General features: G+C 55.6%; 2 protein-coding genes across 2 annotated transcripts in view; one reads left to right on the top strand and one right to left on the bottom strand.

The window, feature by feature from the left end:
* The window catches only part of MONBRDRAFT_27315 (uncharacterized protein), a gene marked incomplete at both ends in the record, with an annotated part of 7,215 nt that extends 1,428 nt beyond the window's left edge, over window positions 1–5,787 (top strand). The window contains 14 exons of the mRNA XM_001747740.1: window positions 94–186; window positions 670–1,047; window positions 1,282–1,466; window positions 1,599–1,753; window positions 1,865–2,004; window positions 2,107–2,309; window positions 2,409–2,542; window positions 2,628–2,689; window positions 2,807–3,320; window positions 3,496–3,542; window positions 3,669–4,015; window positions 4,259–4,833; window positions 5,068–5,139; window positions 5,361–5,787. Of these exons, the coding sequence (XP_001747792.1) occupies window positions 94–186; window positions 670–1,047; window positions 1,282–1,466; window positions 1,599–1,753; window positions 1,865–2,004; window positions 2,107–2,309; window positions 2,409–2,542; window positions 2,628–2,689; window positions 2,807–3,320; window positions 3,496–3,542; window positions 3,669–4,015; window positions 4,259–4,833; window positions 5,068–5,139; window positions 5,361–5,787 (3,332 nt within the window). The remainder of the gene's footprint in view (window positions 1–93; window positions 187–669; window positions 1,048–1,281; window positions 1,467–1,598; window positions 1,754–1,864; window positions 2,005–2,106; window positions 2,310–2,408; window positions 2,543–2,627; window positions 2,690–2,806; window positions 3,321–3,495; window positions 3,543–3,668; window positions 4,016–4,258; window positions 4,834–5,067; window positions 5,140–5,360) is intronic.
* Window positions 5,788–6,216: 429 nt separating this feature from the next.
* Window positions 6,217–24,506, bottom strand: MONBRDRAFT_10012 (uncharacterized protein; the record flags this gene model as incomplete). The annotated part of the gene is made up of 15 exons (XM_001747657.1): window positions 6,217–7,193; window positions 7,335–7,637; window positions 8,860–9,388; window positions 9,542–9,763; window positions 9,848–10,027; window positions 10,146–10,763; window positions 10,966–20,253; window positions 20,350–21,825; window positions 22,012–22,143; window positions 22,236–22,514; window positions 22,921–23,004; window positions 23,098–23,229; window positions 23,539–23,655; window positions 23,958–24,112; window positions 24,371–24,506. 15 exons carry the CDS (start codon window positions 24,504–24,506, stop codon window positions 6,217–6,219), a joined length of 14,628 nt encoding a protein of 4,875 aa, XP_001747709.1.
* Between the last annotated feature and the right edge of the window lie 22 nt (window positions 24,507–24,528).

Here is a 24,528-nt window from a genome sequence, read left to right as displayed (position 1 = left end):
AAAAATATTTTGAAGCTTTTCTGGTCGCTTCGCCCTCCCTCCCTCCCTCCCTCTCCCTCTCCGTACTTGCCGGTGGCGTGTGTGCCCCTGCAGCCATCATCATCATCATCATCATCGTCAAGAGTGGACGTGCGTGCGGTTTTCCCTTTTTCCCAGAACAAGGACATCTTGATTACCCTCTCTCAGGTGCGTACGTGTGAGCAGCTGCACCGCCGCTCTGCCCCGCGTTGTTATGCCCCGCGTTGTTATGCCCTGTCCTTGTCGTGTGCTGTCTTCCGACCCTTTAAATGCATCAATCAACAACGCAATGGGGTTCTTGCTCAGCATGTTGCTTGCCCGGTACTCCTCTCATCTCCAGGGGCAGCGACATTGCGCGCGCGCGCGCACACGCACGCACCGCCCGGTGTGACATGTTGAGCTCGGGGTTACTCGCTTGAGAATACATCATGCCAGTCGCGTCACGACACCACATCAGCTAATCTCCTTGACCGAATAGCTCTGTCGAGTACTCGGCAGCAGCTGGCCAACCCGCCACCGGCTCGGCAATGCGGCTCGGAACATCTGATCGCCTCATCGCCAGCAGCATGACTGGTCCACCGTTAGCCTTGAGGTTGCGGTTATTTCAACTCTGTACCCTTGTTGTTTGGATGGGTTTCATGGCACATGCAGAGGAGGTCGCCGTGGTCAAATTTTTCAACGCCCCCTTCTCGCTCTTGGACCTCAATCGAACCCTGACCCAGCGTGGTGTGTTTGAGACATGGACCGACGCTTGCGGCTACCACCCTCTCGTCCTGCGCGACGGCAGCACCAATGATGATGACAACGATGACGACACGTCCACCGCAAGCCCAGTGCCCGTAACCGTTACCTTCACCCCGTCACCTGCGCCCACCGCCACGACAGATGACCTCATCGCCGCCCGCTTGTTTCATTTCAAGTTTATCGACTCGAGTGGTCACGTTGATGCTACCGTTGAAGCCCCAGATCGAACACTACTCTTTCCTCCCAGCTCGGGCTACATACACGGTGCCACTGACCCGTGTGCAAGTATGTTGCACCGTGCCCCCGTCTCGTTCAATCTGCTTCTTTGTTTACAGCCAGGCCACGTTACCTAGCCCTGTGCTCGCCATGATTGAGTTGTCTTTTTCTCCCCCTCTTCCCCTTTTTTTTCCGAGAGAGACACACCGTGACAACGCGTTTTCAAAAGTCCTATTCACCATCTCGGCTGTCACCCTGCCCTCACCCTCGTTTCCTTTTCATGGTTGTTCTACTCCCTTGTAGAAAGCAACGCCTCGCATGTTTGCCTGCCCAGTGATGTCAACTTGACTCGCCATGCCAACTTGCTCATGCGCCTGGTCAATGCTATGGGATGGCACCACGTCGTTGCACTCAACGACAATTCCTGCACCATCTTCACCCTCCCGGTCCCCCTCCGCAACGCCATTCTTGAAGCTGCCGATGCATACGTACGTCTGCAAGCATAAGCTCTCACGCAGCTCTTGCCGACAGACACACTGACCTGCAGCGCAGCACAGACGTTGCCGTGCTCGTTGGCTCATCTCATTCTCAAACCGTGGGTCGCCATCGCTCTCTTGCAGAATGTTTCACTCATTGCACACGAGACAGCCTATGAGGCCTCCTGTAGTGTCTTGCCCGTCGACCAGCACCCAATTCGCCTCGTCTTTGCCGATGATGTCTACAGCATGGCCCTTGCCATGGTCCGCTCCATCACCTTTCATGCCGATAACCAACGGTACGTTCCGCGCCCACACACTACCATCATATCCGACAGCTTTGCTTCTTGCACGTCGGACTGCAATTGCTCACTCTAATTACGGGCTGTTGCCTCCTGCGTTGCATCCAGGCTTGTGTATCTCTACCCTGAGGACATCAACGCGGTGTCCTTTGAAACGTTAATTGCCGCCATGAATCCTTGGGACACGACGGGCGAAATCCGCGCCATTGCACGCGCACGCACCATTATCATCTCTAGCAAGCTACCAGGTGACCGCCTGCTGAGTGCCCTTCTGTGTGCCCGCCAGCTGCCATTGGCATTCCTGGCTCAGCTCACACCGAAGCACCTGTACCGAACATGATGATTCTTAGATTTGCTGACGGATCTTCCCGTTATTACGGCAGCCAATGCCTTTTTGAGCTACTTTGGCACTCGATGCACAGCTCTTCAGGATCTAGTCGTTGACTATCAGCTCAAGGATGCCAAGAATGATTTCATGGTGGCAATGCAAGCCCCCACGGACAAGAACCCAGAGCGCGACGTCCTCGCCTATCGGCTGCGGGCCCTCACTTCGGTACGCCTGGTGGGCCCAGACCGCCAAACCTTTTACACCTTGCACTGGCGCGTCGATTGTTGCTCAGCTGACAACCGCAACTTGATTTTTGGCCTGCAGGACCAAGGCAATGTCGTGTTTTACTCTCTGTTGGGTGCAGAAATTGACCAACCCATCCTCTTTCCGACCTATCCAGAGCTTCTCCCAGCTTCTGAGTATCCTCTGGAAATCCGCATTCTTCTTGTATTCCAGAGGTGAGCCCAGTTCATGGTTACTCTCGTTCATCAGCTGTCTACACCCTCACCCAATCCATCCTCAATCCTTGTTTGACCACTCTAGGCTCAGTCCCACCCTTCAAGGAGGCTCGGCAGGTGCTGATGCTATGGCTCTTGCCGCAGCAGGTCGGTCCATTCCGCCTGTCTTTTTTCACAGTTTAAATGTTTTTGCCGTGGTCTTTTTGAAGCGGCTTGCTTGGCTGCCAACCTTGTTAGCCTCATGATTTGTCCTGTATGGTGCAGAATACCTGGCCGAAGTGTATCCAGACATTCGTGTTCAACTCTTGCGAGCCGATGTGACTGGGCAGGACTGTTCTGTAATCCCCAGCCTGGCAGAGACACATGCCGTGCATTTGATTGCAGGGCCTGTGGTGTCTGATTGCGCCATCAAGGCAATGAATGTTGCCCGCCTCAACCCGGATCTGCAGCTCATCAGTCCCATCGGTTCTAGCGCTGTGCTCGTGAACAGCTCCGTCTATCCCAATTATCTCAGTCTATCGGCATCCACACTCAAGCTGGGTGCCAACTTGGTAAATTTGGTCTCAGCACTTGGCCAGTTTGACTGCATCACGCTCATCCACGACGTTTCGATCACTCCTAACGTGGAGACAACTGAGCGATTTCGTTCGCTGGCCACGGCCGCAGGCCACTCGGTGGCTTTGGAGCTTGTTTTTCCAGCCAGCGAGGACGAAATTCTCGTCGATCAACTCCTTCAGGCTCTTTGGGCCAATGGCACGGGCCTTGTCGTCGTTAGCCTGTAAGTTTAATAATCCCACTCGTCCACCACGCACTCCCTATCTTCGCATTTCTCCTGCCTCCCGCCTCTTCGCCTCACTGCATGGCCCTGCTGCTGCTTCTTCTTTCTTTTTTTTTTTCTTTCTTTTTTTTTTTTTTTTATTATTATTATTATTATTTTTTCATTCCGGCCTCAGGTACCCCATCCAATCACGGGTACTATTTGAGCGTGCTTACGCTCTTGGTTTGTTGGACACCAATGTGTTCTGGGTTGCGTCTCGGTTTGCGCTGCCAAAGTCCGACTGGAACCTCGACGTGCGCCTTGCAATGACGGGGCGCCTCATATCCATGAATCTCAACACGCCGACAGGCACCTCGCCATACGCCGCTCCCTTTGCGGCCTTTGATTCCAGCACAGATCACAGCGTTTTCTTCCCGCAAATCCTCGACCGTGCTTGGGTCATCAACGTGGCCGAGATTGTCATGATTGCCGCCACGGCAGCAGAAAAAATGAAGTACACCAACCGCTTTGGTCGCAATCTCAATGTGACCCGGCGACTGTTGCGTGAAGCCGTCGCATCCATCCTCGTCAACAACTCGATCGAGGGCCTTTACTATGACCATCTCAGCATTGATGCAGAGGGCGAACTTGGGGCCACAGAAACCGTGGCCTTTGTCAACGGCGATGCAGTTACCATTGGCAACCCAGAGGGTTCGGTCTTGGGGTCGTGGCAGCCTCGGGCGTTGTCGTGTGCCCCAGCTCCTTTGCCCACTCGACCTCCAACCGCGGCTTTGAATACATCGGTTCCAGCAGCCGATACGGACGACGAACAAACGTTGATTCTTGCCATCGCTTTACCCTTGGTTGTGCTGGGTTTGATTGTACTTTGTCTCATCCTTCATCTACAACGCCAGCGCCGCCACCGTGTCGATGTGCATGCTGCCGTTGATTACTGGCAGGCCAAGTGCCCCGAACCCTTGGTGGCCCCGCCCACACTTGGACGCAACGACATTGCTCTAGGCCCTCTTCTGGGCGGTGGGCAATATGGACAGGTCTTTCTGGGCACATTGCGCCGTGGGCGTCGCATGGGCTGGTCCAAACAAGCAGACCAACAAGTGGTTTGTAAGCAAGCCAAATCAGGAGACTCGACTGCCACGTCAGAAGCGCGCCTCTTGACCGAGGCCATCTTGCTGAATCAACTGCACGATAACAACTACGTGGTCAAGTTAATTGGCATTGCCGTGGCCCAACCATCACTCATTCTCGTTTTGGAGTACTGCTCCCAAGGTGACCTTGCCCACATGCTGCGCACCACTGTCGAGGACAACCGGCAGATTGCAGTTGCAGAAAAAATGCGCATGGCGCAAGACATTGCCCGCGGCATGGCCAGCCTGGCGCGCTATTCGATTGTTCATAGCGATTTAAGTGCGCGAAATATTTTGGTTGATGAGAATCATCGCTGCAAGGTCTCCGACCTTGGATTGGCTTATGTGGGCGCTGATTTGCAGGACGTGGGTGCTGTAACCGCCGTTCGGTAAGTTTGCATGGCCTGACCGTCGCCTTGCTAAAAATGAGAAGAGAGAAAGAAGGGGTTTATAGATAGGGCAGGCAACACAAGAGTCAGTCTGGGAGTGATGGGCCAAAGCCAGGATTCGTTGTACCCCAGACCATCTATGGCTAATGGCTGTGCTCGCAAAAGCATGTGAAAATGATGCGACGACTTTCTGGCCTGCCTTTTCACTCTATGCATGGGCATTGGCTTTTGCAGATGGGCGGCGCCGGAAGTGCTTGACGGACGTATCGGCCCACAGAGTGACGTTTGGTCATTTGGAATCGTTTTGTAAGTCTTTGATTGATATGGCAAACTCATCATGGCAAGGCCAACCTTTTTCCTCTTGTGCGCGCCTTGCCTGCATTTTTTGGGGGGTGGTCGCTTTCGTTCGCTGCATGCCAATTTATCGCTGGGCGAAGCAAACTGTTTTTTGTTGTTGCCTTCTCGTTTTCTTCTGCTTGCTCTTTGTCGCTGCTCAGTGAAAGACTCACACTGGCACTCCACGATAGGTATGAGATTACGACCGACGCCGCCGCTCTTCCGTACGGTAGCCTCTCCAGCTCGGCCGTCGTGGTCGCCGTCAAGGCCGGGTATCGCATGCCTCGTCCCGTGAGCTGCCCCGAGCCCGTCTACGATATTATGCAACAGTGCTGGTGCGAATATCGAGCGCGACCGAGCTTCTTACATCTGGCAGCACAACTTTCGAGTTTGAACACCCAAAAGCTAAACAACAAGACCATTCCGGGCCTGCCGATTCCGGAAACGTCGGATGATGAGCGAGTATCACCCGTCATTCCCAGCCATTACAGTCGTTTAGAGCACCGAAAGGAGAGCGCCGACAATCAGCGAGGAAATAAGCATGGGTTGAACCTCAAGGGAGCGCCAAAGCGTCGCAATCTTGATGAAGCCCTGCCCACCTATCTCACCCTGCTATAGGCTTGACTCTGTCGGTGCTTGTGCACTTAACTTGTGGCGCCATGCGCCTGGCTCATTGTCCCTGAGGACCATGCCCCTTCTCTTTGACTCGCTTTGTTGAACTGTGTGTATCGGTCTCGCTGGCCGCCTGTATTTTTACGAAGTTCACGAGTGAATGCGCGACTTCCGCGTGTCCAAAGCTTCCTCGTTCTTGTTTTTAGGACTGTAACTGTGTTTTTTCAAGAAAAAGAGGTTGGTTTTGTTTTTTGTTTTTTGATTTCAAGTTTTGAAATTGCATAATATAATAATATACACATGAGACAAAGATGGGCTATTGCCTCGTTGGCTGGTCCCACAGGGACAGATTGGCGTAACCGATGCGTGTCGGCAGAAATCTAGCTAGGGTTTTTTGAAGCAAATGTCGCTGCGGTGTGGAGAGACTGGAATTGTCTAGTTGACCATGAGGATTAAGCCCGATGTCTTGAGAGCATGGCCGTCGGTATCGAGGAAATCGACCACAGAGGTGGGATGTGGACAGGCAGTCTGGAGAGCTTCACAAACTAGCTTGAGGCAGCGGCGACTGTGGTCCATCACGTCCACAAAGACGAGCATGTTGCCGGGCTGCAAGGTGGCGGCCAGGTCGGTGTAAAAGGCGTGCTGGGCCGCCTGAGCGGCGGCCGAGGTTTCGTGGCAAACGTATGAGAAGATGTAGAGGTCGGTGTCGGCCAAGACAACGCGTGTATCGTGGTTGATGTCCTCGGCCATGGACTGGGTCACATCGCAGCGGTGGAACGCGACGGTGCACTCGGGCGCCAAAAGGTCTTGCAACCGAGACAGGTGTCGTTTCCAGCTACCCTCGTAATCCAGCAAACGCAATTCAACGGGTGTGGTCAGGCCAGCCGGGCTAAAGTAAAGGCTATGGAGCCATTTGAATGCAGCAGCATCTGTGCCTGGCCCGCCGCCAATGGAGGCGACACGAAGCGGAGTGGGCTGAGTGCAGAAGAGCTGCAGACGCCGGCCTGCATCGGCAAGGCTGGCTTGGCTATGGGTAGCAGGGGTGGTAAGGGTGGCCGTGGAAGTGGTCGTGGTGGTCGGGGGCATGGCGATGGTGCCGGAAGCGGAGGTCAAGGCCGTAGTAGCGGTCAGGGTTGTGCCGGAACTCAAGGTGGCCAAGTGCGTCTTTCCTTTGTTAGAAGTGGATGGGCTTGCACGCCAGCAGGCAGCGAGGAGCTGAAAGAGAAGGCAGCCTCGGCGGTCGAACTTGGTGGCAAAATAAACTTGATGGAGGGCAGCGCCGGTGAAGCGAATGCCAACGGTGTCGCTGGAAGTGGAAAGGTCTTTGATTTTCTGCTTGGCTTGAGCGGCCTTTTCCGGGGTGACAGCGCCACAGCCCTGGACCAGCGTGTGTTTGGCCGATTGAAACCATTCTGCTCGCAGTCGCCAGGCAAGCAGGCAGGCAGGCAGGTGGGTCCAAGTTCAAGTGAGTTTTAAGGGGCGGGTCGAGAGGCTTGCTTGTCTATCCATTTGCTCATCTGCAGACGACATGTCGTGCGGCACACGCGTCGTACCTTCAATGTTTTTGGGGATGGGCGCCGCTGTTAAAACTTGGGCAGATTTTTTGGTGGACGAGGCGGTATGGGGACCATTCTTGTCGCTTGAGGCGGGTAGACGAGCCAAGATGGCAGCCAGAGCCGCTGAATTTTGGCTGCGACCAGAAGTCGGGCGGTTGGCAGCGGCTGCGGACCCCGAGGTGCGGCGGTTATGTGACTTGCGCGGCATGACGCGGGTGCGAAACCTGGACGCCCTCCGAAAGAAGACCAAGGCAATGCGACGGGCGAGGGGGTGCGCGGCAGGCGGAAGGCAATGGAGGCCTAGAAAAATGACAGAAGCGCGAGCGCTCAGCCGCAGAGGGGCGGAATAGGGGGCTGTCGCACAAGCACAATCGTTCCTGTGTCGTCTCGCCCCGTGCTTCGTAGGGGGCTGCTGCACCTCCCTTCACCCGTCAGTCAACTGCTGCCTCTCGCCCCCTCTCACACACACACGCACACACACACACACACGTTGTGCAGCTTACACACCTCAACAGACCCCCCATCAGACGGCATCACACGTGTGCAACATTGCCGCTTGCTGCTCTTTCAAGTTTCTCTTCTCTCTCTCTCTCTCTCTCTCTCTCTCTCTCTCTCTCTCTCTCTCTCTCTCTCTCTCTCTCTCTCATCTCTGGAAGAGAGAGAGATTGCAAGGAAACGGGCGTGACCTTGTCAAATTTCAGCAAGAATAGCAGAATTTTGTCAGCATTTTGGGGTGGAGTGGGCGGACGCGTGCTGACAAAAAAAGAGCGCTGAAACGCTTGCACAATGTTGTGTATGTCAGATAAAATGATGGCACATTGTGTCGGCAGGGCAGGAAGGAAGGAGCTGTGACCGGGGGAACGTTGGTACCACCAACTGGAAGCCCCGAGAAACAAATGAGATTCACGTTGTGGCATCTATTGGTCAGTTCAAAAAGGACACAAACAAAAACACAATAAAAACCCAAAAAAGCTGTTTGGCAAACACAACGACGACTTCTACGTTCATGGTTTCTGCTGGAAAGAATGCCAAACCAGTCTCCCCGCACACACGGACACGCACACATACACACACATTTCCAGCGTGCTGCTCTGGCACAAGCCACTGCTCCCCAAAGCCACACCGCCATCATAATAATGCAACAGAATCACAATCAAGCTCGCTCGTACACTCAATCCTAAGCGGGCGTGGGTGTGCACACCACTGGCTTAGCCAGTCAGCCGTTGAACGGTTGAGCAGACGACTCCATGCAAACAGTCACCCAAAAAAAACGAATAACATCAAAAAGAAAAAAGAAGAAAGAAACATGCACCTCCCATCTTTTAAAAAAAACTGGCCTATCCAATTCTGGACTGCCCGGTTTTTGGCCAACGCTCAACCACCCACCGCCTCGGCTCAGCCTGCTGCAGTGCCGCCTCGGGTCTTTACAACCAGGGTTGCCAGGTGCCAGGCATGGTACAAAGGTGGTTGGATGCAGTCGCATACTTGATCAGCTGGTCGATGGGGGTGTGCATATGCTCACCCTCGTAGCGCGCCAGCGGTGCCAGCCGCGCCGCCATCACCTGCCGGCGGTTTTCCTCAACCTTGCTCACCAGCTTTCCGTTGTCAACCACGCCCTTATCATACGGCTTTTCCATGACCGAATAATACGCAATCAGCTCGTCCCTCATGATTGCCTCAAACAGCTGGGCAAACATGTGATCGGGATTGTTCAACGCTTGCGCTGTGGCCACCATGCTCCCAGAAAATATGCCCGTAATCCCGGCCGGAGTCACAAAGTTGACCAAGTTTGGCGTCAGGCGGAATGGTACCGGATCAAGCGACACCACCTGCGCCGTCTTGTCCAGGCTCGGAGCTAGCTCCCAAACCACAATGTTGCCAGTTTGCAAGGAAAAGCGGAACGTGTACGGCTGCCCCTTGCTCAGGTAGAACACCCGTGAAGCGAAGGCGCTCAACGCCAGCTGCGACGTGAAGCGCTGTTTAAACGCCCAGCTGCGGTCGTGGTCCGGGAATGAAGCTGCCAAGTAGCGGGATAGTGCCTCCGATGGTACCTACAGATATTCGAGCCAAAGAATAATAACATGAATGTCAATCGAGCGGACCATTAAGTAAAGAAGAATTTAAAAAAAAAAATTGAAAAGAAAAAAATGAAAAGCCGCCGTTCTTCATCCTCTTTGCCAACTCAATCGGAACTCGAAACGCACCAGCTGGCGGCGAATACGGTCAAAGGCATCGCGGCGAAACTGAGCAAGTTGCTGCTTGTCGGTATTGTCCTTCTTGTTGCCTGCCTCCCTCTTGACCCGGTGGGCCTCCTCCATCCGAAGGTTGTAGGCTGTCATGATACCATGCTCGGGATCATTCGCCGTTTCGCGATGTTCACAGTAGTGCTCCAGCACATCCTCCAAAGACACGTGCGGACTTGGTTCCTGTGAGAAGAGACACGCGCAATGAGTGAGCACAGCGCCTCTTTTTGACGCCTATGAGCGCCAACGTCAACCGCACCAACGCACCATGAGAAGCCGGACATGCGGGCTCAGGGGCACGGTGCGGGGAATCGTAAACTGCAAGCCACGCTTGGCAGACTCCTTGTGCAAGCGCAAGATTGGGTTGATCAGGCGCAAAAGAGCCTGATAGCGCTCCTCCGTGCGAGCAAAGCGAGCGGGTGTGTTTTGCACCAAGAAGGAGTACACCTAAGCAGCATAGCGCAGGCAAATGTAAACTGAATGAGTACAAATCAGGATAGGCTCATTTAGGGTACCTCTAGGCAAGGCGGGCGCACAAGCGTGAGGTGAGACAGTCTCGCCATACCTTGCCGTCGCGGCCTCGGATCTTGAGCCGCCGATAGCTGGCCCAGTGAATGCGCACAACCTCCACGTCGGGCAAGAAGGACTCGATGCGCACGATGCTATGCGCATGTAGCCGCTCCTCCATGTGCTCACCTGGCAGCTCAACTTCCATCAAGGACGGGGTGAACTGCGACAAGACGCGACTAATCTCCTCCAACCGCAGCATGGTGGGTCGCTCTGCAACCACGTCAGCAATTTTCTTGTGCCACCGCCGAAGCCGATCCACACACACAGACATGGGCATGTTCTGGATGCCGGAAAAGTCGGCCCTAAAGTCCTCGCGACGTGCTGCGAGTGGATGGGGAGCCGCAAAACCACTTTCCAATAAACGTCGCAAGTGCATGCGAACCTGTGCGGGTGCCCCCGCGTCTGCCAGCATGGCAGGACCCCGCTCGAACATCATAAACGCTGCCTTCAAGCACTCATCCAACAGCACGCGCAGCGTGCGTAGGAGCTCCTCCTCGTGTGTTGATTTGAAGCGCACCACCACCTCGTCAATTAGATTCTCCAGCACGGCAGCCAGCATTGAATGCTTATTCCGCACCATTTGCATGGCACTTCCAGCCGCTTTGAGGGCCGTCTAGCACGCAAGCCAACGACGTGAGCCCCCAAACCAGAGTGACCAAGTCCACAGCTCGCCGCGGCACGCCAATTCAAACGCAATGCATCCAACAACAAAGTGCAACGGGCTGGCCTTCCTCTGCCCTCTCTACCTGCCCCCCCGAGTTACCCTCACACCCAAAATTTGGAAAGACAAACAAGTATGGGCAGAAAGAACAAACCTTGATACGCTCGCGCGGATCGGCCTCGCGCCCTCGGCCTTCTGCCGTACCATCCTCCATCTTGGCGCGTTTGCTCGAAGAGTCGCCGCCCGTCGATAAACCACGGCGGTTCATGTCATCGGCGGTATGCTGAGCAGCACGGTTATCTAGGAAGGCCGTGCGCAGATGATAATACGTGGCCTGTGGCCACTGCTTGGCTAGGCGCAGTACAAGCGTCATAATGTGAGGCAGCTCCGGCCGACTCAGGGCAGTCGATAGCTGGGGGATCCACGCCTTCCACACCGAAGCATCGACCACATCAACCATCTTGGTGAAGGCATTCCCAATGGCCGCCGTGTCGTCCTTGGACAGAAGCATCAAACAACGCGCCACCAAACCCTGTGTCTCACTCGACGAGATCTTGCACCGCAAGGCTGTCATCGCACACATCATACTAGCCACCCCCCATTCGCGCGCCTGCCGCGCCTGGGAGCGAGCCAAATCTCGCTGCCGGTTGAGTTGCTCCGCAGACACGGCCCCTGAATTGGCGCCATCAGGCCCCAAGTTAGGCCGCTTGGCCCCGGGCTCCCCACCAGTCGCAGAGGCGTCATTGCCACGTTCCTGCAGGTCAAGCAAGTTGCGCGCCTCGCTGGCGGCATGGGTCGCAGCCAGACTAAACATGTGGTCGCAATAGCGATGCCATGCCAACCACGAATAGCCGACATCATCTGCCACCCGTACGGCGGCCGAAAACAGACGATTGGCCTCTTTGAATTCGCCCTTGCGGTGGAGCACCGACGCCTTGAGTGCCAGAAGTTCGCCGTTCTGCTCTTGACTGAAATGGCCCAGCGTGATGCCGTTGATGACGTCCATCTGCGCTTCAAAATCATCGGGTGCCAACTGCATCTCACACAGAACATGTTCACGTGCTTTGACAAAAAGCTCCGATGGCGGTACTTTACCAAGATTATGCAGAGACTGCAGGCGTCGCTCGCACACCGAGCGGATGCGATGCTCGCGCGCCGTGTGAGCTAGCCTATTCAACGTGCTGGCCATGTCTTTGAAAGCTGCCTCATGGTTGGTGGCTGCGGCTGGATCGGATTTGGTCGTTGGCCCAGCCAACGAGGTAAGCCGTTCGTAAACAAACTGACGCCAGAGTAGGAGATCATCCCAAGTATTCATTTCGTCCCACAAGCACGGCATTCGGTGCCGCCATGCGTCGAGGGTGTTGCTCACTTCCTGGGGCCCATAGCGCCCGCGGTTCACCGGCATGTGCGCTGCCAGCACGTGGCTGCTTTCTTGCACCTCAACCAGACGTTGATACTGCTGCAACAATGGTACGTGCGCCGCACCGACAATCTCTGGAAACCGCACCCAATCCTGCAGGCCCAGGCGCACGGCGTCCTCATATAGACCGACCACGGCCTGGGGGTCCAGTGCGTCGTTGCTCGACATGAGCACGATGGCCTTGTGCAGCTTGGAACGCATGTTTGCCTCCTGGTGATTCCCCAGCTTGTCAAGCGCATCCTTGGCCACCCGCCATTTGCGAAGCTTCCAGGCGGATTCGACCATCAAATCACGATTGTGGTTCTCCTCCGCCAGCTTGAGCAAAAGGTCGTGCTGTCCAAGACGACGGGTGCAATCAATCCAGTGCTCCTCCCAAAGCTGAAATTCGGCCTCGCGCAACTCGCCACCCTTTTGTTGAGTTTTTTGCACGGCGGCTTCGTAGGCGCCCTGCGCTTGCTCCCAGAAAGCTTGCTGCTCCCATCCCAGAGCACGGCTGGTTTCCGTCAATTTGGCGCGCAAGCGCCACTGGCCATACCACGTGTCCCGCTCGTTAAGTTGCAAGTACAGGTCGGCCAGCGCATCCCGGGCAGGATCAAGCTTGCCGGCCGTGCTCTGATCGCGCTGATCCGTACGCGAAATCTGCGCCCCAATCATGTGGATGCACGTGTGCCACAGATTGTGTGTCATGGCCAGGTGGTGCAAGAGCTGGACAGACAGCGACAGGCTGGGGTTGGCACACCGTGAGATGCCCACCAATAAAGCCTTGACATTGCTTGGTCGAACCAGCGCCTGATCCACGTGGAAAGGATTTTGAAGCAATTGATCCAGAGACGCGGCCAGCACCTTCTTCTCCTCGGCCTTGAGCAAAGGCCACATGAGCGGGAAGAGATCCATCCAGAGTGCCTGCGCCGCCGTGGGTTTCAAATGGCCCAAGGAGCGCAGGGACTTTGTGAGCCCTCGCAGCGACAATGAACGCATGGTGTGGAGGAAGCGACCGTGGTGCTCCACAATTTGTTGGCAGGCCGCCGTCACACCCGCGTCGCTCTCCATATCCTGCACCACCTGCAATGTAGGGAGGCACAGCACCTGCTTGGACCCCACCACGGGACTCTCGAGGACAGCGCCATGGAGCACAATGTCGAGGCAATGTTTGAGCCAGAATGTGTGCCCAGCATTCTCCCATCGTTGTGTTTGGTGGCTAAAACAGTAGTCGAGTCGATCAAACAGGCTCGCCACCTTGTTAGGCTCATCAAAAAGGGCAAAGAAGGCTTCACGCTGGACATCCGAGGGGCTACGCAAGCCCGTCAAAAACCCAGGCTCGAGGCGCTGCGTCAAGTCTGTGTTGCGGAGGCGCGGCGTCGTGAAAATTCGCATGATGCACTCGAGAAAGGTTTCCAAAACGCTTGAATCCTTGAAGCCACGCGAAACGACGGCCGCCTGCACTCGTGCCATAAACATGGCCTTGTCCTTGAGCGGGAACATAACGTCGTGCGATTCGTCGATGGTCCAGTCGGTAAAATACTTGCATAGACGCTTCATGATGTTCGCGTTTTCCGTCTTGTCCACCAGCGTAAGGAGAACGGCAATGAAGCTCTTGGCCCTTTGTGTTGTATCCATGCTACGCAGTCGAGGGCTGATCAACAGCACGCAATGGTGAATCACGTCCGCCACATCATCCTCACTCGGCGGCGTTGATCCGGGCTGAGCCGGGCCGGGAGGAGCTAGCGAGTTGAGATGGTCTTTCTGGGCGCGCAGCAGAACCTTGCACAAGACCGTGACCATTTCCTTCCAATCGACCTTGGCAAAGTGTCGACCGTGTGAGTCAAGGCGCGTCAGCAACTTGAGGTGGTGCAGCAAATTGGGATACGCATCCCCGACCTCGGCGGGTTTGATCTTTGCCTCACACATTTGCTCCAGCAAGGTCAAAATCTCTTCCACGGATCGCAGTGATGGTGGCACCTGGTTGCGATGCAAGCCAGGCGCCGCTGCAGCACTGGAAGAAGCATTGTTATTACCCGTCGTGCCAGCGATTGCAGCTGCCGCCGCTGCCGCCACAGCGGCGGGCGTGTCGGGAATGGCCAATGATGGTGCCGTTTGTGAGCTCTCACGCCCACCCTCTGAGCCTTTGCCAGAGCCGCGGGCTGAGCGCGCTGTCGTAGGCGTGGCGGTGGCTGAGTCTAATGCCCCCGAACTAGCAGTGGCAGGCGGCCCGTACTGGCGTAGCTTGAGGCAGATGTTGTCCACCAAGTCATCAAAAGCTTCGTTGAGTTTGGTGTGCATGGATTGCGCGATGGCAATGAGCGCCTTGCGCAAGCCGCCCAGCATAGGACCCCAGCGTTCCATGGGCAGGCGCCGCACAAACAGAATCAAAAGACGAACCAATGTGTATACGTGCACCACATTGGTTGAGCTAGAGCGATCGACGTTGGCGTAAAACAGCTTCTCAAAGCGCGCGATAGACAGGTGTGCATCCAACCACAGCTGGGGATGCATGACTTGATTGATGAGGCGCAGGCACCGATGGGGGATGCTCTTGGACGAGTAGTCGTTGCTCGACTCGGGTTGTGAAATGGTAAGCACCAGCAGATTTAAGATGAGCTCTTGGCAGCGACGACTCAGCAGTCGGTCCGGAGGTGTCTCGCTACCACCAGATGCCGGCTCAACCCGACGTGGTGAAGCCGTCTCCTTGGGTGCCCGGCCAACGCTTGAACGTGCAGCTGAGGTTTCGCCGCCAGGTGTTGTCGCGCTTTTAGGTACCATGGAGGAAGCTGCAGTGCGCACAGGGCTGTGTGCGTTTTTAGCAGCAGGCGCTGAAGTGGCCGGAGCGCCAATATGCCCTGCGCTGGCGCTCTCCGTTTTGGCTTGTGCGGCAACAGCAACTAGCGCTTCTTGCGAAGCCGGGGCAGAGGGGAGGGTCGTGGGGGCAACATGGTCGCCATTGCCTTCGGTGTGCCGCGCGACAACGTCCAAGTCCCAGCGAATCAACAGCTCTGCTGTGTCCACCAGCAACTTGCGCAAATCGGGCGAGTTTTGTTGGCTCAAGCGACGTAAGCTCATGGCCAGTGGTTGCGCAAGTTGCGAGCGAAACGGCAAGAAGAGCTCGGGGGCAGCACAAAAAATGGGCAAAACCAGCTGCACTTGTGAAGATTGATCGCGGATTAAGACGTCCTGGATTTTGGCCACCCACGCAGGCGACTGAGACGCATCGTCGTCCCTGGCCTCTCCGCTGTTCTCGCCTCCCAATGCTGCGCTCGTCGTAGTGGCAGCGTCATTGTTTGCTGTGGATGCTTCGGTGGTAGAAGAAGGGTTTGCTGAGGGCTTGGCATCAGCAACCTGCCCATCTCCACTTGAAGACTGCGTCGCAGCATTGCCTGCACCCTGGGGGGCACTTGAAGTCGAAGCGGCGGTTGGTGCAGTCTCTGCGCGTGTGTCCATGGCCTCGTCCTGGGCTTCGACCTTGACTTGGGCCTGCCCGTCAGTCGCTGCCGTGGTATTTGGGGCGGTGGTGGTCGAGGCGGTGCCTGTGACAGTGGTAGAGGCAGTGGCCGCCGTGCTTGGAGCGGTCGTTGAGTTTGCCGTCGTTGCGGGAGGCGTCGTGGTAGTGGAGCCTGTTGGCTGGGCTGCTTGAGCTTTGTGCCATTCCGCGGCTTGCTTCTGCTCCAGCCGCTCCGGAGTCATGAGCGGTTGCAAGATGGCGAGAGCCTGACGGGAGGTATTCTTGGCCTCACTGGAGTAGCCATCAATGATGGCAAGATACATCTCCATCATCATCTCACCATCGTAAAACTCAAAGGCATCGACAAAATAGACAAGCACGAGCGTGCCGGCCTGACGCAAGGCCACGTCATCCAGGTTCCATTCGTTCTCGCCCTTGAAAAAATGCTTGTAGATAAAGGCAATGTAGTCGCGGTAGAGGTGGGCAAGCGCTCGACGTAGCGCGGCATGGTTTTTTGCATTTTGACCGATGGTGCCCAGCAAGTGTATGAGGGCCATTTTGACGTCATCCAGCACTTCGGAATAGTCGTGCTGCTGCAGGACGGACAGCAGGCGATAGAAAAAGGTTTGGGCCTTGGAGCTTTCGTCACTGCGCAGCAGGCTATCCAGCTCACCCTTCTGAATGGCTGAAGCCACGAGCGGTGCAATCACCCGCTCGATGGCCACGGCCTTGACGGCCTGGGTCTGCTTGGCGTCATTGATGTAGGAGAGCAAGCGCAGCAGAATGTCGCGCTTGACCGTCACATGGTAATTGCCCAAATGGTTGAAGAAGAAGGAGCGTGCAAAGCCCAGATCCATCAGGCTGCGGGACGTGAAGATTGGCAAGAGATTGTAAAGCACGTCGGCTTTGCGTGCTACCACGGGCAATGCCTCGAGCAGGGTCATCAGCAGCAGGCGTGGCTCGTTGCTGCGGCACGGTGGGATGGCCTCTTGATGCGAGTTCCAAGCCAAAGTGTAATTCCACAATTTCACAAGCGAATCCAGCAGGCTACTCTTGTTGGACAGCAGGTCGGGGTGATAGCGGCCGACCTCCTTCAACATGGCCACTGCTGTGTACTGCACCGACGAGGCCGAAATTTGCTGCGTTAAGGTAGTGGCGGTACGCAGGGCATGATCGCCCGGAACGAAGATACGCTCGATGAGGACGTCTGCCTTATTCACAAAAGTGTTTCGAAGCGCTGCCCCAGCCTCGCGCTCCTGCAACGCCAACAAGAGCAGGGAGGCATGCTTTTGCGATGAAATTTTGTCAACGAGATACGGGAAAGTTTCGGCGGGGAAACGACACGTCAGCTGCACGGCCTCTTGCAGCAGGGGTGATGAGATATGACGGCCCATTGCAGCGTGCACATTCAGGACAATGTCAATGGCCTGTGTGACACGGCGAGACGCCAGACTGTCCATCTCAACCAAAACGGCAAGGATGGCTTTGCTGATCGCAATGTGCCTGGATTCAGTCCAGGTCACGCTGTTGGTCTTGCTATTGACCGTGATGTGCTCAGCACACTGCATTAAGTATTTGAGCAGCGTGGTTGTCAGTGTCTCGTTGAAGTAGCTCACTGGTACAATCTTGAGCATGTGCTTCAGGGCGTGCAAGCGATTGGGCGTTACTTTGTTGAAGTCGCCAAAGTCCACTGACAGGCGCAAGACGGTTTTCAGCTCCTCGGCCGCCAAATTGGCATCAATGTGCAGCATCTGCAGTGCCTCAAATGCAGCTTGCGCCACGGGCTTGGAGTCGGAGAGCAACATGCTTACAAAAATCTCAGAAACCGCACGCAATTCGCTGTGCCAGGCAGAATTGGTCATGATGGTAGCCATCAACAAGATGGCTTGCACGCGAAGCTCGGTAATCAACTCGGCTGAAATGTGGGACAGCGGCTTGGCAGCGTGGTTGGCTGACTGATCGCTGAGCTTGCAAATCTGCAACAGCTCGCGAAAGTAGCTGCCTGTTGAGCTGTTACTGCTGCTGCTGCTGCCGCTGCTGTTGTGGCCACTGCCTGGCTGGCCGTGAGCAGATGCACTGGCCGTGGGCGCGGCATGGCCGCCCGTGGCAGACGATTGACTAGAATCGCCGTCATTAGAATCAGCTGCGGGGGTGGTTGTCACTTCACCGGGGGTGCCCGAGTTGCCATCGCCCGGCTTGTCAGAAGCTGGCTTGCCAGCGGCATCCTGGTCAGTCGATGAAACGGCACTCTGGGAGTTTCCTGCCGTGGTAGTGGCTTCAGTCGAGGGCACCGTGTGGCCTGAGGCGGGTGCGCTTGGGGTTGTCGTTGCAGACATAGATGATGGAGCTGAAGCATCTTGCGTTTTGCCATCGTTCGCCACCTCTTTCCCGTCTGTGGGCTCCTCCTTGGGTTGCGTGTCACTGGAAGCCGGCGTCGTTGCTTCTGCTCCTTCGCCTGAGCTTGTGGTCGACGGCTGGGCAGTTGCTGCCCCAGCGACGTTCTGGTTGCCTCCAGTGGTCCCTGCGGTTGTGTCTGTAGACGGCGTGGAACTCGCGTTGCCGTGTTGGGCTGGTGTTGCCCCTGCCTCACTCGGGGGATCAAAGGAAAGCAGAGGCGGTGAAATGGACAGACAAAAGCGAAGTGCGTCCATGCGCCCAATTTGCACGGCGATGGGTGTTGACCGCGCCGTTTTCGGAACGGCCATCGACTTGAAACCACCTGTTTCGAGCAAGTAGGCGACTGAGACCTGGCCCTTGCGGGCCAGCGCATGAAGGCCATTCATGGCCAGCTGGCGCACTTGTTTTTCTCTCGCCACAAGCTCCTTGATCAACAAGCGCACGACGTCGCCCCTGCGAATCTGCTCTTGTGCGTCCAACTCGTCGCGAGCAGGCGGCTTATCTGCTTCGGGCGTCGCGGCTTCATCGTCTCGTGCTTCACGAGCAGATGCCTCGCCCCCAGATGTTTGCCCGCCGCCATGACTGTCACGTGGCGCCGAACCGGGTAGACTGCTGGCGCCGTCACTGGGCTTGCGCGCGGCATGCTTGACACTTGCGCTCTCGCTGGCCGCGGCATCTTCGGCGCTGTCAACATCTGCAGAAACATCCATGCTGCCGGTGTGATCGTCGTGCTCCATCGACTCTGACGCCTTGCGCTCAGATATGCGCGAGAATCGTGCGGGACGCGAGGCGAGATTAAAGGGTGTATCATCGAAGGCCTTGTCAATCAGGCGTTTGACCAATACCTGAGCTTCCTCCGAGCGGGTATTGGTAGAGTCTTCCACATCCGAGGCGGCGGAGGCAATCATGGCACGCATCAAGTGCACGCAATAACCACGGATCATTTCTGGCGGCAGAATCTCCAAGAGAACAGACACACCAAGCAATCCAGCCTGCTTGCGATACCACACGTGTTCGTGGCAGGAGTGATAGATCACGCTGACGGCGGCGGCGGCCAGGGGCAGCTCACATAGGTGAACTGGGTGACCAAGGATATCAATGCATGACTGTAACAGGTCCTGCAGCATCCATCGACCTAGCTCGGGCAGGGTCGTTGCCTCTTGGCATAGCGCCCACGCACAGGCCTCAACGATAACATCCATGTGTTGAAGGACAGACTTTTCCTTTTCCGATCGTGCTGGCGCAGCCTGGCCACGCCGGTGATGCTGCTCGCATGCCAACAGAGCAAAGTGGGCCAGCACGCCCTTGAGAAATAAGGTGGCTTCTTCACGAAGTGCTGTGTCCTGCGCCGCAAGCACGAGACCTTGAAGCAGCTTGAGCATGGTATCATGCCACCGCGTGCGTGGGCGCGGGTGATGCTGGTCGAGAATGGGAACGTAATCGTCCGATGGAAGCGGGATGCGGTTCGCCATGCAGGCCAGCAAGGTCGTGTCAGGACTCGAGGTAGATTCCAAATCCAAAACCGAGGCAAAGCTTGCCTTGAGGAGTTCAAAAGCATCACGCTTATAGGAGGCACCTTGCGGTGCACGAAGTACGTCGAGGGCCACGGGCAGCATGTGATCCAGGGGCAGGTGCACGCCATTTTCCTGGTCAAAGGCAAGAAGGACACGAAGGCAGGTGCCGTCCAGGTCCTCCGGCTCCAAGGATGGGGCTTTGATGGCTTCTTCGCGATTACGGCCAGCAAGCTTGCCCAGAATACGAAGGGCCTTCTCACCGTGGCTATGCGTGGCCGACCGTGGCTTCATGTGGCTCCACAGGGCCAGCATCAACTCTTGTCGGACTGGGTCGATAACAGGATCCAGGAATTCTGGTGTCAAGTTGTCAATGCACAGCTCCAAGGTGCGCAAGCCTTGGGACACCAGATCGTCGGTGGCGCGCAGCGCCAACACCAATGGCCGCATCAAAAAATGGAGATGGGGCAAGAGCGCGCTCAGCCGTACGGGAACAGTGAGGCAAAGCTCGACCAAAAGATCGCGCAATTGCTGGCGTGTAGTCGTCAACAGTAGCTGGTTGAAGCGCGCCAGCAGGTTGGGCAACAACGGCAGAAATTCCTTGTATAGCAGTTCAAACTTGCCGCCCCCGATGGAGCGAAAGAGTGCGCGCAACAGCAGAAAGAACTTCAGAGGCTCCTAAGAAAACAGCGAGTAACAGGGAAAATACGAAGGTTAGGCTTTGAGATGAGCGCGCGCACCCGCGCACACGCACGCACACACACATGCGCTCACCTTAGCGGAAGGGGCATATTGCATGCAGTCATGGATGATGGTCTGCAGGTGTGGCTGCAAAATCTGCTCATTGGTGTCCGGCATGAGCGCAATTGAGCCAAAGGTCAGCTTGAAAAGACGCAGGCGCACCAAAGCGCGATTCTCGTCTTCCTGGCCCAACAGCTTGAGGTTTGAAACTAGATGCTCCAATAGAGCATAGGCAAATGCAGCCGATGTCTCCTTATTTGAAAGCAACTGCTGCGGCACGATCAATAAAAGGTTGTTGTCGAAAATACGATCAAGAAGAAGGTCAACGCGTGGAGTCACCACCTCTCGAAACGTGAGGTGGTCTATCGAGGTCCACACCGAGGCAAAGCTCTCCACAAACTCCTTCTCTTCCGAAGAATGCTTGACTGGAGTACGGGCTGTACCCTGAAGGGGTCGCCATGAGCCATCAGCGTTGACTGCATAAAGGTCAAACAATTTTAGGCCGCTGCGCCAGAGTTGAAAGAAGAGAAACACCTCAACGCTGGACACCGTGCGAACGGCTGGTGGGGTCGCTTGAGGAGCGGTTGAGCTTCGCGCCAGAAGCTGGTTGCACTGCGCAATGACCCACACTAAGATTTTGAGGCCTGTGATCAAGGTTTTCACGAGAAAACGCAAATCCTTGATTGAGTCGATAGTCTCATCGGGCTGCGAATGACTTTGTACGGGGGTACAGAGATCAGTATTAATCAGGTCGCTCGGGGCACAGTTGCCTGGGTCCCCGGCCAAAAAGCCAGCCTCACTGGCCGAGATGAGCGGTGGAAATTCTGAATCCGCGCGTTTCAAAGGTGTGTCAACGCACGCGGCGAGTTCCTCGTCATCACTGGCGCTCTCAGCACTGGCCCGGCTGTTCCGCACTGCCGAATCAGTACCGCCCAAGCCGTCGCCCGAGTCGATATCCGCTTGTGGAGCACGGCTTTTTGTGGCTTCGACAGCAGCTGCTGCTTGCATTGACCGTTGCTCCTGAAGGTGCTGGTCGTGGTGATGCTGCAGCAAGCGCGCAAGGTTCCAGGATGCCAGGCTGTTCATCTTACTGACGAAAACCGCAAAGATGTGCATCAGCAGTTGTCGGTAGTTGACGGCCGTGGTATTGCTAAGGTTGCTTCCCATCATTTCAGCCAAGTTGAGCAGAAGCTTGCAAGACATGGTCTGGATGTTGACCGGGAGAGTTGTGTCTTGCACGTTGCGGAGGAAGAGATGAATGGCTCGGCGAAGCTGTGGCATCTGCAGGTCTTTCCGGACATGATGAACAAGATCAGCCAGAGTGCTGAAGGCCAAGGGGCGCAGGATCTCGCGGCAGGACCAGCCCTTGCCCACAAGAAGCTCTTCATCCATCAGCTTGTCAATCTGGGTGACAAAGCCTTTGCGAAAATCGGACGCCAGAATATGGCGCACGGCAATCAAGAGTTCCTTGCGCAGCTGGGCACTGTTGGAAGGAGCGCTGTTAAGGAGCTGGAGCACAAACGTGGGCAACTGGTCCTGATATACCCGAAAGACCTCATTTAACCGCTTGTTTAATATGTAAGCAATGAAAGACAAAGTCTTGACCTGCGAAACATTTTGCACGGGTGCGTTCAGAAAGGATGAGTGCGAGGTGGGGCGAGCCGATGCGAGAGAGACCAGTGTGATGCGCTGTACCTGTGCGCCAATGAATTCGCGGTGGCGCTCTTTGATATCAGCAGGTGGTCGAGGTTTCAGCTGGGGTGCATGCGAGAGCACAGACATGGCCAGCGGCACAAAGTCGGGAAGAAGCTGCTTGATGGCGTCGTTCTGCGGTGACCATGCATACGTGAGTCATGCTGCTTGGTGGATGGTAGGTACACTGAGATGGGCTCAAGAGGCCAGTGTCATGAAATACGTACAGTGCCGTTGTAGAGCTGATAAAGAAGTACGATTACAATGGGGCACTCGGTCAACACCTTAAAAGAGTAAATCCCTTTGAGGAGCTGGTTTGGATCCTCACCCAAGGCCGGTGCAACATCTTTGGGCACCCCGGTCGAGGTGATCAAGCCACGGCGAAGTGCTTGAGCCTGAATGTTGGCATGTGCACGCTTGGCGCTCTCGGCGCCTTGGCGCGAGCGTTGTACGCTGACAGTGAGTTGCTCTAGTCGCTTAGTTGCATTGCTCTGAGCAGACTGAGCCTATTTCGAGTGCCAGCGTGACGTCCAGCCGATGATGTACAAAAGGAGAGGAGGGGAAACAAAGATGAGACCAGGGATGTCACGACTGTGTGCAGCGAAGCACCTCCTTTCCCGCCTCGCTCATCGTCAGGATCAAGTCGTAGCACGTAGATCGACAATCATACATTGGTCAAGTTTTGGCTGGCCGCGGCGAGCTCCTTCTCGTGTTGGGCCAGAGTTTGCCGAGCGCCTGCCAAGTGCACTGAGTTGGGCTCACACCGCGCAATCTATCACGAAGAGTAGAGGATTAGGTGAAGGTTGCGAACAGCGATCACACAACCTCTTTGCCACTGTTTCGTGCGTGCAGTAGAACAGGCCCCAAAAAAAAAAAAAAATGAGAGGGAACGGGATGTAGAAATGCACATACGCTGGCCTTGGCTGTCTCAATCTTTTTGTAGATGCTGGCAATGGCTTCGCGGGCGGCCTGAATCTGCTCCCCAGTGCGCGGAAGCTAAAGGGGGTTGCAGGCAAAAAAAGTAAGGTAAGGAAGAGCGTCGTTTTACGATGAAGAAGAGATATGAAGCGTCAAAGCACCCGGACGCACATCTTCGTCAGCTTCACTCTTTTGCTTCAGGAAGCTCTGATACTGTGCATTGGCGTTTTCAGCCGACTTGAATCTGTTGTCGAGGACTTTGCGCAGATAGTCGTCGGTGAAATGATCACCAAAAGCCAATCCCTATCAAGCATTTGAGCGGAGCGGTGCATGTGCATATTAGGCAACGCAGCATCATACGGGCAGGCCAATGGCAGCGTGCGGTTCAAAGGCAGGAGTGACAGGAGCATACCACGCTGAGGGCAAAGTTGTCGAAGACAGCCCGCACAAAGTCCAGAAAGGAAGAAATCTGTTCAAATAGGCAGGGCCATGGTGACTATATGAGCAAACACAAACACACACACACATACACACACACACACACAAGCTTCCTCGGTTGCTTTGAAAAATAGTATGGTTGCTGATCGGGGCACGAGGCAGGCCGGCACATACCTGCTCCATTTTCTGCTCTCGATAGTTTTTGTGCATGTCAATGATAATCTTGAGGGCGAGGGCAGCGTTCAAGTGGTTTTCCTCGTACAGCATCTCAGTCATCGCACTCAGAATTGGCTGCGTTCATAGGTCAGTGTCAAGCATCAATACGAAGCGAAAAGATGCGAACGAAGCCTGAAAATGTGGAGAGGGGTAAGTAGAATCCTACATCAGTCAAGTTGGCCTGTTTGATGGCTTCCGTGTGTGGCATGCCATGGAGTAGGGTCAAGGCCAGATGTCGCAGCACCTGTACAACCAAGGGATATCAGTTGAGCCGTCTCACAGGCTCGGCGTTTCAAGAAGGAAACAAAAATATTGATGGTGGAAGAGGGATGGCAGTTATTGGCGGCACAAAGGGTTTTTAAGATACAAGAGCGAACCTGATCATCGGAATTGGCTTGATAGCTGACAGGTATACGCTTTAGAATGGCCAGGAGCTCCTCAACAAATGCCTTGGCATTGGGGCCAAAAGTGTTTTCGGGCTGTTGACAAGCGTATTGCAGTTCCTCCAGCGCCGCCTTTGTTTCGGCAGGACCTACACGAAGCAGGGCATACATCCAGGGAAAAGGTCAATATTGACGACGTTGGCATGATCATTGTCCTCACAAGTGCGCCAAAGCACACCCAAGGAATCTTGTGCCTGGCCCTCGCTCGCTCGCTTTTTTTTCACGGCGCTTCCCCGGCCCCCTTCCCAATTCTTCCTTTCTGGCCCGATTTCAGCTGATGACCACCCAAAGCATTTGGGTGGGACCAGTTTGCCGGCGAGGCAAGGGGTTGTTGGGGCAAGTCCTACCGGTAGCAGCTTTGACTTTGGTGAGGACTTTGCCAATCGGTGTCTGGCCTGCATCGCCATGATCAGCCGTGTCGAGATGGCGATCCTCCTCCCCACCCACTGTGGAGGCCCGCCGGCTCGTGCCGTCCACCTCCATGGTGCCACGACTCCGCGCCCAC

Source organism: Monosiga brevicollis, genomic scaffold, assembly GCF_000002865.3.
Source record: "Monosiga brevicollis MX1 MONBRscaffold_18 genomic scaffold, whole genome shotgun sequence".
In the NCBI taxonomy this organism is placed as follows: domain Eukaryota; class Choanoflagellata; order Craspedida; family Salpingoecidae; genus Monosiga; species Monosiga brevicollis.
This window is presented reverse-complemented; position numbering and strand designations above follow the sequence as displayed.